The sequence below is a fragment of the Ochlerotatus camptorhynchus genome, unplaced genomic scaffold (genome assembly GCF_037179485.1).
Source record: "Ochlerotatus camptorhynchus isolate MF236.1 unplaced genomic scaffold, CSIRO-AGI_Acam_v1.1 ptg000140l, whole genome shotgun sequence".
Taxonomy (NCBI): Eukaryota; Metazoa; Arthropoda; class Insecta; order Diptera; family Culicidae; genus Ochlerotatus; species Ochlerotatus camptorhynchus.
In genome coordinates this window covers 1,879,664-1,892,061 of record NW_027040630.1, presented here as the reverse complement: position 1 = coordinate 1,892,061, position 12,398 = coordinate 1,879,664, and the positions used below count along the sequence as shown (strand labels likewise).

Here is a 12,398-nt window from a genome sequence, read left to right as displayed (position 1 = left end):
CTCAAAATGCCCTTATCCGATTTTTGAAATTTAAAAAAAAAAACCAATGAAAAATGCTAACTTTTGGAATGTTTAAAATTATGGACACTCAAAAATTGACAAAAATCGTAGAACATGAACTTCTGATCAAATTTTTGAACATTTTGTTAAAACATTTTTTCCTGCAATTTATACTCAGAATAGAAATCATTTTCTGAGAAAACACAAACACAAAAGCATACCAGCTTTTTGGTCAAAATTTTACCATAACTTCTTGTTCTATGATTTTTGTCAGTTTGACAGCGTCCACTTCAAAGGTTTGAATTTTTCGTAAGCTTTTGTTTTTGAACAAAAAAAAAAAAAGGGAAGAGATTGCATCCGAAACACGACCATAATTTGACGAAGGGTTATGTGCTCGGTATCAATATTCGGCGACTGTGTTAGAGAAACCACTTTTTCCCATCACGGAAACGCCTCGTTTTCTGATGCCAAAATAACGCATTTTGCACAAAAAGCACGGTATTTTTGGTTTATTCATAAATAAATAAAGCAAAAATGGATTGGAGGAATTGCTTGCTAAAATTTTCCATTCGCGAGATATTGACGATCAATCATGTAAATTCGAGATTTTTTTTGATTTTTTTTAGGCTCCTGGAGAAAACATTACCTTTATTCGAAGTGTTTCTGGTTAATTGACAAGGTCATGTGGTATTCGGTCATTGCGATTACATTTGTATGTACCTCGTCAATACTGTTACGCATTTGACCTCAAACCTTTGGTTGCTGGGTACATTATGTAAGAGCTTACCCCCAAAGCTTGTAGCTTGCAGCAACTCTTAAACAACAACTAAAAAGAACCGCTTTGTCGTGATGGTTGAGTAATGCTGGTCTATAAGGGTGTTCTACACAGATGAGGCTGGCGAGCTGTATGTTGTTTGGAACGAGGATGACGCGCTTGGCATAGATGGCCCACAACGGCTCACGACAAGCAACTGAATCCGATCAGTAGCGGTGCGGCTTCTTCCTCCTTCTCCAGTAAATGGACGCTCATGTGGGCTGCAGCTCGCTGCTTGCGGGCAGCCTTTCGCTGTGTACTGTAGAACAATGTTCTACTGCTGCTGCTGATGATGATTGACCGGACACCACCACACACGGTGATTGAGTAAACACCGTCCGGCGAGATCGGATGGAATTCGATTTTGAAATCTGTGTTAGGGAAAGCGATTTTTGGCAGGAAACCGGTGAAAATTTATATCACCATTGCAACAGTTGGTCATGTGTGTAATTTGTCAAAACCTGATCACTTTTCGTAACGCGGTAGAATTAGGTTTGTTTGAAATTGCTCACCAAATATGTTGCCTACGTCAAAAAATATTCCGTCCAAAATTCCGAAAAACTGAATCCGATCCACATCCGTTTGCAAACTACAATTCCAACTGAGTCCATCGAAAGCATAAATCAACGTACACAATCAATCATTCTTCTTCTTCACAAGAGGCTGTGTGGAGAAGAATGGCCCTCAGTAACAATGAACGGGATTCCTCGTCAATTTTCATCTCTCCATTCCCACACAAGTGAATGTGTATACAAGAATGCAATTGCTGCCTGCCACCCAACCAGAGGGTAATCGATAATAATTTCCTTCTTTTCCGAATCGATACTCGCCTACGGGTGGCGGGTACTATTTTTCATTTTCCTCCGGCAAGATACGAAGAGATAGAGCGCCAGCCCATTATTCCGTAAAGGTCCAATATTTATTAAGAAGCTTATGCGGGGGGTTCCCGGTTGCCCCGGGAAACTTGTGTACTGTGCCATCGGAATTGCGATTGGAGCTTCACGCAGATCTACATTCGGGACGATGGAAGGTCGGAAGCGATTGTAAATAGGTAGCTAACACCATCGTCATCGCCCCCATTCCCTAGTGTCGGCACTTTTCAGCGGAATCGAAGCGCACTAATTGAGCCATGATGGATCGGATTTTCCAATACTGGGGAAAAAAAGGTTTCCGCGGATCTGCACAGATTGGACCGTTTTGCTAAATTTTAATCATTACCCGGAGGGGTCCACTGAATACTCCCATCCCAAATTGACTTTCAGCTCTGGCAGTCGAACCGAATTGGGGGTTTCAGTTCGTACGAAACCGCAAGAAAATCCGTTTTCAGGATTGTCAATACAATCAAACGGAACCGCCAAGGAGGAAAATGTGTTCTGCACACCAATTCAAGGAAGAAACCCGTGCCCCCGAAGCACTTTGGGCAAATTTATTGAAACGATGAATGTGAGCTGGAATCTCGCTTCCAGCTCAACGGTCAATTCTATTTTCAATCGTTTCTCTAAATCCCGAGAAAAAGAAATGTGTGATCTTTGTCGACGTCGGGTTCTGCTGGAAAGAAGAAAGAAATTCAATACAATTTTGCTCCTATGTATGGAAATTAATCGGGTCGCTTTCATCTGGGAGAAATCGGTTTCAAACGCAACGACAATACCGAGCTGGTGCAGGAATCGGTATTGGTATTGTGAATGAGCTGGCAGGCAGACAAAGTCGATGCATGCAATCCAGGCGTTCTTTGGAATTTATTCATTTGTTCGATGAATCGAAATCGTTTTGCAAGGTTGATGGAGCGGAAGACAAGCCCCCATAAATGACAACTCTGTGTGACGATAATCAGATCAAAGCGGTGGCATGGGTGGCATGGGAAGCGTGAGTGCTATGCAATAACAAATCAAATCAAATCTTCATACATTCCAGTCGAATAGATGCATTGGAATTGACTAGCAGGAATATAAACGGAAATTGAAATTGATGTTTAATAATGTTCAACAATATTTCACATCCATTTAGTCAACGAGCCAAACATGGAGCGTATGAATAAAATATATTCTTAATTATAGGTTCCGCTAATTATACGCTTCGCAGAGTGAGAGCACCCTCCAAAGGTGCACCCCTTTGTGCAACGACACCGATATTGACCATGCATCAGAACCCTAGTCTTAACCAGTTAATCCTGGTAGGGATTCTTCGGGATCCATATTTGGCTTCTACACAATGTCTCATCAGGAATCCTGATAGAGGATTTTCCTCTTGCGGCAAGAGTTCATCTAGCGCTTATCAAATTTACAAGTGAAGCACTTGTTTTAATTGCCACCGTAACCAAACAGTTTCTATTGAAAGGAAAGAGGAAGGCCTTTGGAACCCTTGACTTGAAAATCGCATAAAAGTTTCTTGGAAAGCTCTCAGAATAAACCCACGACCATTTGATCGTTGAGACTACCGAACCCACTAAATGTCAGATTTGGTTTGGGACTTTTTTTCGAGTCCATTTTTACGACTCTTGCTAAGATATTTATCGAGCTTTCCACCATTTTCAGTTCGGCTTGCCGAAAATTGAATTTAGAATTTAGCCAAAATTTGCTCTAAATTTTTAAACACAGACAACACCCATGTCACGCGTGCAGGACACCGACCGAAGCTCGTAACAAAAACCGATATTTTCCGTTTTCTTTTCCCCCCCCACAATGTACGACAGTCTGATCGACAGCCTGTTGAATTATTCAGCACGAACGACCGAACGGAACCAGAGTTTAAACGGCTATGAGTCTTCAATCGGTTTGCAAAGTGTCACACACTCCGATTCTTAAAGTGTGAACCCGTGTGGCGAAGCAACGGGAAACCTCTTTATTGCTGGGAGTGGTGAAATTTGCAAATTCCACTCAAAGATCCTGCCGCTGACGAGGGATAAGCATCCGAAATGCAAGGCGAAACTGGCTGTCGGACTGGGTCGGTGTGGTTGCTTTTCGCTTGTTCTCGCCCTCCTTGGAAGGATCCTGAAAACAGTACAAATTGAATTATTTATAACAAGGTTTTGGCCATACGGCTACGGCAGCAGCAGAAGAGGCAATATGGCAGTCATGTACAAACACAACACACACAGAACGTTGGGAATATGACTCGGTTTATTGATTTTTGTCTGCTGGAAAGTCGAGGTCAAGTTGAGCAAGTGTTGATTCTTGAGCCGAAATTCATGAGCGTGGAAATGTCAACTATTATCGGTAGTACACAGGTTCGGATGGCGTGTCATCGTCTTCACCTTCGGTGGAATCCTCTCCCAGAAACTGCAGTATGTTCACCGGGCATTCGATCATATTCTGCAGCAACTCCAGGATCCGTTTGTAGATTTTGGCACTTTGAGCAAGTTGGGTCTGGGTGGGGGCATCTCGGGCCAATAGACGCAACAATGGACTCTGAAGCATGACAAGTTTCGGTTTGAACTGATTTCTCACGACTTGGTCGAAACCACGGATCTGGGATCGTAGCTTTTGAGCATCCCGACGAAGGAACTCGGTGGTGACGCATTGTTGCTGAACTGATTGCCAACCATGACGGGCCGTGCGCGCCGAGTATGATCGATACTGGCCTTGCAGCACTGATAAGGGCTTGGTGAGGTTGCGTATCGATTCCTCTAGACGGTGGAGTCCACTGGTGATGGTGTCAACGATGTCTTTCAGCTCTTTGGTGGAGGTACATCTCAGGCTCGGGGACGGGGATGCGCGTTGAACTGGAAGGAGGGATACATCAACTCGAATTAAACTTCATAACCACTTGGGGTGAATCTAGACTATATGTATATTTTTTTTTTAATTTAATGAATGTGGAATTAGGTGTTTTTCACAGTGTCCAATTGAGAACCCAACAAACAATTTGATTTGATTAACAGCTGAATAAGCAATTTTTCAGATGAAAAACTTATTTTTGCCTGAATAAGCTCTTATTAAACATTCAATGTTTGTTGGGAAGGTATTAAACTAGCTAGTTTGTGTTGCAATTTTGATTTTGGAAGCAAACGCGAAAGGCGAAGTTTTGGTCGGCTCTGATAATTCTAGAAAATCAGATACTCGCTCAATCAGCTTCGTCATCTTCTTGGCTTGATGTGTGTATTCGTCAACCTTCGCGTTTGAACAAGTTCAGGAGAATTTGTCAAAACCATAACCAGCCCAAGACGTCCTGTGCCAAACAACAACTTTAAGATTTTTTGTTTAAATTTGTTTGGTTAAACATTTTTTTTTGTGAAAATCAGCTGAGAAAACATTTTTTTAAACTATCAATATTATTCTTTTATCGCCACTAACCTCGAGATGGCTCATACTGGCGACAATGCTCTGAGTAGACAACGAAACCTTGCCCCCAAGCTCCTCCCCTGATCCTATCCTTCGACAATGTACCTCTCTAACCTCGAGTAAGCCGCGAGTATTCGGCCCAACTCCTACTAGACATAGAATTAAGTGAATTTTGTTACAAACAAAGAATAATGAACTATCGGCTCCGTAAAGTTAACGCGATTGAGCCTTCAAAATAAACGAACTAGGTTAAAAAAAACCTCGAGACGCCCACAAGTATTCGGTTCAATTCATGTAATTCTAGATTAGAAATTTAGATTAAGTATGTATAACGCTAATGATAACTTGGCTCTGTGAAGTTGATTTGATTGAGCCTGTACAATTAAATAAATGCACTAAAAAATCATTTTTTGATAAAAAAAAAGTAAGAGGTTGTACCCAAGACCCAAGATACGACCGTAGATTTGACGTAGGATTACGTGTTCGGTATCAATATTCGGCGACTGTGTTAGGGAAAACGCTTTTTTTAATTTTGATCACCAGTGGAACAGTTGGACATTTGGGTAATTTTCAAAAGTGACCTATTGAAAATTGATAAACTGTTCATTATATCATATTGGTAGAAAAATTTCCAATCGATTCGCTTGTTTAGACTTAAAATCCATCCACTATTGACAGAGTTATAGGTGGTCAAAATCTGACAACTCTTCGTAACACGGTCGATTTTGGTTTTTTTTTAAATTGCACCCCACAATAATAGTTTAGAAGTTTCACCAAAACTTGTTGTTTTATGATTTTTGTAAATTGTTTAGTGCCCCGCTTGAAATTTTTGCAAAGGATAGTAAATTTGATTAGCTTTTCGGTGTGTAATATTTAAAAAAAAATAAGCGGTAATTTTGTGTTCTTTCTGTTTAAAACAGTTTTTTGATTATTATCTCAAAATCACTGGAATTTTTTCCGTTAATATCATTCCTTAAAGGAATTATTTTTCTAACATATTTGTCTCAGATGTCATCTAGATTGGAAGTGACATTTTCGAGATATGATTTGTTGAAAAATATGCCATTTTCAAGTTCTTTTTTTCTGAGATCCAAAATGGCCGAATTTCAGCTCAAATGCAAATAATTGAGCATGTCAAACAATTATGCAAAGTTTTATGCAAATCGGAGAAGGTCGATTTAAGTTATTTTTAAATATTTGACCTGGAAATGCTAAACTGGTAGACAGTGTTCAAAATTTGAATGTGAATTGACGGTTGGAGTGATATTTTACACAGGTACAGCAGCTTCCATAGACGATGTAGAGCCATTAGGCCACACGTCTCAAGACCAGATTGGTTATTAGGCTGTTAGCTATTAGGCCGAATAGGTTATTAGGCCGAATTTTGAAAAGTGAAAGATTTAACTTAGTATTTCTAAGAACATATAACTTTCAGAATTTGGCAAGACCTCAGCTTGTGAAGGAATATTTAAAACATTACATAATCTTGAATTTTAATTTTATCAAGACTTTGCAGATTTAAAACAGGTAAAAATAAAATTTTTGGGACTTGGACACTTTCATACATATTGTCTTAATTTTCTTTTTCTAGATCTCATTCTATGAAATGTAAATTAGGATCCCAATCTTAAGGCTGATTTTAAGATCACATGCTGGACCGAAACCCATCATGCGACACCACATATCACATGAGAATTCAAAAACAAGTGCAATGGCCGTTACATTAAGTACACAAGACCACATTGGACACTTCCGGACATGTTCCGGGAACCCCAGGGGAAGTGGCCAGTATCTGACTTGGACCAAAACCCATCATGCGACACCTCAAAACACACGAGAATTCGAAAACAAATGTAATGGTCGTTATATTAAGTACCCAGGACCACATTGGACACATCTGGATATGATCCGGAAACCCCAGGGGAGGTGGCCACTTTCTGACTTGGACCAAAATCCATCATGCGACACCTCAAAACACACGAGAATTCAAAAACAAGTGCAATGGTCGTTATATTAAGTACACAGGACTACATTGGACACTTCCACACATGTTCCGGGAACCCCAGGGAAAGTGGCCAGTTTCAGACTTGGACCAAAACCCTTCATGCGATGCCTCAGAAGTGGCCAGTTTCAGACTTGGACCAAAACCCATCATGTGACACCTCAAAACACACGAAAATTCAAAACCAAATGCAATGGTCGTTATATTAAGTACCCAGGACCGCATTAGACACTTCCGCACATGTTCTGGGAACCCCAGGGGAAGTGGCCAGTTTCAGGCTTGGACCAAAACCCATCATGTGACACCTCAAAACACACGAAAATTCAAAACCAAATGCAATGGTCGTTATATAAAGTACCCAGGACCACATTGGACATATCTGGACATGTTCCGGGAACCCCAGGGGAAGTGGCCAGTTTCAGACTTGGACCAAAACCCATCATGCGACACCTCAAAACACATGAGAATTCGAAAACAAATGTAATGGTCGTTATATTAAGTACCCAGGACCGCATTGGACACATCCGCACATGTTCCGGGAACCCCAAGGGAAGTAGCCAGTATCTGACTTGGGCCAAAACCCATCATGTGACGCCTCATATCACATGAGAATTCAAAAACAAATGTAATGGTCGTAATATTAAGTACCCAGGACCGCATTGGACGCATCCACACATGTTCCGGGAACCACAGGGGAAGTGGCCAGTATCTGACTTGGACCAAAACCCATCATGTGACACCTCAAAACACACGAGAATTCAAAAACAAGTGCAATGGTCGTTATATTAAGTACCCAGGGCTACATTGGTCACATTGGGACATATTCCGGGAACCCCATAGGAAAAGACAAGTTTCTGACTTGGACCAAAACCCATCATGCAACCACTCATATCTCATGAGAACTCAAAATCAAGTGCACTGGTCGTTATATTAAGTACCCAAGACCACATTGGATACATTTGGATATGTATCGGGTGCATCCTGGGTAGTTTAAAGGGCCAAAACCAATCATACGGCACATGAAATCATTTCGTAAGAAGGGTCAGATCTCACCATAGGTGGATAAATTCAGGTTTTCAATGTAGCTTGGAAATTTGAGTTGAGTTTGAGCAAGGGCCCAAACACAGCATTACAACTTAAATCTGCCCCCACGGTCCCGTAACAGCAGCCAACGAATGCAATATGGCTGTCATGCACAAATACGTACGCGAACGATTCCTAGAAATATGTAACAGTTTATTGTAGTTCGTATGCCTGTTTGGAATGCTGGGGTCGATTAGGGTAATTGTTTTTTGTTTTGTCATGATCCGCGATTCGTGTGCGGTAAACCTCAACTATCAGTTGTAGTACTGATAACCGTAGACAGCATCCGGTTCTTCTCCATACACTGGTTCACTGTTTTCGAATGGCATGTCATCGTCTTCACTTTCGGAGGCATCCTCTCCCAGAAACTGTAGGATATGGACCGGGCATTCGATCATGTTCTGCAGCAACTCCAGGATTCGTTTGTAGATTTTGGCACTTTGGGCAAGTTGGGTCTGGGTGGGAGCATCTCGGGCAAACCGCCGCAACGATGGACTCTGAAGCATGTCAATCCTCGGTCCGAACTGGCTTCTGACGGCTTGACCGATTTCACGAACCTGGAATTTTAGTTGTTTTGCATCCTGGCGGATACGGTTGGCGATGGCTTGTTGTTGATTCGCTGTTTGCCACTCATGATGAGCCGTGCGGGCCGAGTATGAATTGAACTTGCGGTCCAGGTCCGTTTGGGAGGTTTTCAGAGGAGCCAGACTCTTCTCTACTTTTTGCAGCCGGTGAGTGATCTGGGCTACCGTTATTCTCATCTCTTTGACAGAGTTGATCTTGGGGGATGCCGGTCGGGGTGGGCGTTGTTTAGCTGGAAGAAAATTTTAGTGTAAATTTACGCTGACTGATGCAGTATTGAGGAATAGTTGGTGCTTTTTGTGATCGAACTGCGTTTCGTTACAATTGAAATGGGCAATGTTTCTGCAAATGTTCGCTCTTCTTCTCTTAGTATAAAAGCACCCAAAGCCCACGCAATTAAAATTGTAACCCGAAAACTTCTCCACCAAGTCCTGCCGCCCCCCCTTGGCCCTCAAGAAACCACGTCAAATGCACACTTCGTCCAAAACTCAACACAGTATCAACACACAAGCACACGTGCCACCACTCATCACCAATCAAATGAAAATTCAATTTTCCGCACCGGCAGCAGTGGCAGCGTTGCATCCCGACTGCATCACGACGATCGTCAGCACCAGCACCATGAACAACGACGGCAGTGACGACGTCCAAAGTGACATTTTCCGGTCCAGGTGGATTTGTCGGTTGACTGGAGCTTTGGAGACGGAATTTTCACGACAGTTGCTGTAGTTGAGCGTATTATTCACACACTATGCACACACTCGCAGACACGTTCACTGAGCTGGATTCAATTTGGAGGTGAGAAAAATTGCGATTGGGCAAAAATTGAACGCTGGCCAAGAACACACTTGCTGCCGCACTGACACGGGTGGATCCGGTTGGCGATGCTTAAGTAGCGCTCCGTAGAAGCGCAGTTCGGTGCGGCGTGGAAAATGCACTTTGGATAAATCGAAAAGCGGCGAAATGTTGATTGTCATTGGAGCGCGGTCGTAAATTTCGAACTGTGATCGCGGAATTTTTCAATTAGGCATGGACGGCTGACTGTTGGTCAAAGATGTTGGGGCCCGGTGTGGATGGGGGTTGTTTTCAAGGTAGGTTTGCATAAGTTTGGGATTGGTAGGATTTAAATATTTAAATTGGAAAAGTTTAAGGGTGAATCATTGGAGGATATATATTTGTTTTTTTTTTTAGAATTAGAAGACACTGAAAATGGTAGGATCAAAACCAACCGATGCATGTTTAACCTTCAGAAATTCAAATGAAGGTTTCCACTGTGGTAGTTTTGAAACTGAGAATATTTGGAGATTGTAGCTCTCGATTATTCTTTGGGCATCTGCTGGTAGTATCCGTTTTGCATATAAGTGCCTAAGTCTCAGCGAATTTATTGAATTCCAAATATTTCCTATACAGGAAAAAATACTTGAATTCCATCGGCCTTTTTAGGAGATTATAAAAGAAAAGATTTGAAAAACGCGTAAACATATTTTAATTCGATTTAAATTTGTGAGTTTTGCATCCATACTCTGGTCCTCACAAGAAAATTAAAGTATTGGTGCCTCATCCACCCTCCATTGTGTTGCTAGATCCGAGTTATCCGCATCCCTCAGGGCCCGAGGAAAACAACCTATGCGGCCCGTTAGAGACATCTTGGCGAGCCGAGATCTCGACTATTGCAATTTAATTTATGTATTTTAAAACGGATAGATCTGAGGATTTAGTAGTTAGTGTCATCTTGTGTTCCCCCAAATTGTAAGCTGCCCATAGGTGTACCCCCATGTTTGTTTTTTTTTCATCAGTTTGTCGCTTAGTTCGAGATCAAGAGCACATTGCTCTCCAAACCTTGTGCTCTCAATCCTTACCTTGCCATCCATTTGTTACAATTTGTCACTCCTAACCTCGAGATAGCCGCGAGTAATTGGCCTGCTTTACTAACGTTAGTTTTAAGTAATTGTAGTCTATACAATGAGTTTCGGAACGGCAAAGCTACGGCAAATGAGCCTGGAAAAATAAACGCATTAAATAAAAAAAAAATCATAACCTTTTAGCATAAGGAAGTGACATTTTCAATGGTTTAACAACATTGCAAAGAGTATATTAACTCCAAGATACATCATTTTGTAAAACGTTTCGATTTTATTTGCAGCGAGGGCAGCAGTTCACTGCTTGCAAGCAGCCTTTCGTTGTGAACTGGAGAACACCACCACTCACCACGCGGTGATTGAATAAACACCGTTTGGAGAAACCGGAAGTAATCCAACTTTGAAATCTGTGCTAGGGAAATCGCTTTTCGCAGGAAATTGGTGATTACTTCAATTATCATAGCAACAGTTGCACATTCGTCCAATTTTCAATAATGACATTTTGAAAAAAGATAAAGTCTTAATATCAATTGGTCGAAAAAATTCCTATCGATTGGCGTATTAAGAATTAAAATCCATCATCTCTGGATCAAAATCAGACCACTTTCATGCCGCGACCGACTTTGATTTTTGAAATTGCACCCCCAATGTTGCCTTAAAGTACATGGTATTTTAGACTTAAACATATCTACATAGAACTGGAATTAGGCCTAACAGCTTTTGTAAACAATGACTTCTCTCGGTGATTTTTGGGAATTCAAGGCATGTCCACGAAAACCAACATCACCGACGGATCTTACCCTGCCTGTTGGTGATGTTGATTTGTGTGGGTGAGCCTTGACTTTCAAGACATCTTCGAAAGAACTCATTGCTTACAAAAGTTGTTACACCCTAATTACAGCTCTATCTTGATAAGGGAGCTGACATCCGATTGATGACCTTGGCAAATGTCCAAAAACTACTCTTTTACAAATTGATGGTGGTCCTGAAAAGGACCGTTTTGTCGTGATGGTTGAGTAATGCTGAGCTATTAGGATGTTAAACACAGATAAGGCTGATGAGCTGTATGTTGTTTGGAATGTGGGTGACGCGCTTGGCATAGATGGCCCACAGCGACTCACGAAGAGCTACTGATTTCGATCAATAGCGGTGTGGCTTCTTCCTCCTTCTATGGATGCTCATGTGGGCTGCAGCTCACTGCTTGCGGGAAACCTTTCGTTGTGTACTGGAGAACAATGTTCAACTCTACGCGCCGAAAGCACTGCTGCTGCTGCAGCTGATGCCGACGAGCGGACACCACCACACACGGTGATTGGAACTGAATCCGATCAGCGGTTGGGGCCAGCCTTGGTAGCTAGCTGCTTGCGGGGAGGCTTTCGTTGTGAACTGGAGAACACCACCGCTCACCACGCGGTGTTTGAATAAACACCGTGTGGTGAGACCGGAAGGAATTCAACTTCGAAATCTGTGTTAGGGAAATCGCTTTTCGCAGACAATCGGTAATAATTTTAATGATCAAAGCAACAGATGCACATTCGTGCAATTTTCAGTAGTGACATTTTGAAAAATTATGAAGTCTTAAATGTAACAGATGCGTAGAAATATATCTGATCGATTGGTGATCAAATTATTGAAATTTGTTCAGGGGTAGTTGAGGTATTAACGGTCAAAATCTTTCATAATTCTGTTACATGTTCCATTTTCGGTTTTCACAAAGTGTTTCCCCATATGGAAATCACAGACATAGTCTTACGTAAAAAAACATAAGCATTTATTTT

The 12,398-nt window shown here is 41.7% G+C and overlaps 2 protein-coding genes across 6 annotated transcripts in view; one reads left to right on the top strand and one right to left on the bottom strand.

Annotated features, from left to right (window-relative positions):
* The window catches only part of Pde9 (phosphodiesterase 9), a 398,535-nt gene that overhangs the window by 159,258 nt on the left and 226,879 nt on the right, over positions 1 to 12,398 (top strand). The window lies entirely within an intron of this gene.
* LOC135700635 (uncharacterized) lies at positions 558 to 9,858 on the bottom strand. Of its 2 annotated transcripts, none has more exons than XM_065221198.1 (2): positions 9,324 to 9,858; positions 558 to 4,535 (listed from the first exon to the last, which is right to left on the bottom strand). In XM_065221198.1, the coding sequence occupies exons 1-2, from the start codon at positions 9,418 to 9,420 to the stop codon at positions 4,024 to 4,026; spliced, it is 609 nt and encodes a 202-aa protein (XP_065077270.1). In that variant the 5' UTR covers positions 9,421 to 9,858; the 3' UTR covers positions 558 to 4,023. The 2 variants fall into 2 exon arrangements, with proteins under 2 accessions (XP_065077270.1, XP_065077269.1); XM_065221197.1 differs by lacking the exon at positions 558 to 4,535 and adding an exon at positions 7,215 to 8,993 and having other exon boundaries at positions 9,324 to 9,852.

Coding starts and splice junctions, on each gene's coding strand:
- LOC135700635 (XM_065221197.1), bottom strand. CDS start 9,420: ATGTCACTTTGGACGTCGTCACTGCCGTCGTTGTTCATGGTGCTGGTG. Junction 8,994..9,323: donor CAACGCTGCCACTGCTGCCG/GTGCGGAAAATT, acceptor ATTTTCTTCCAG/CTAAACAACGCCCACCCCGA.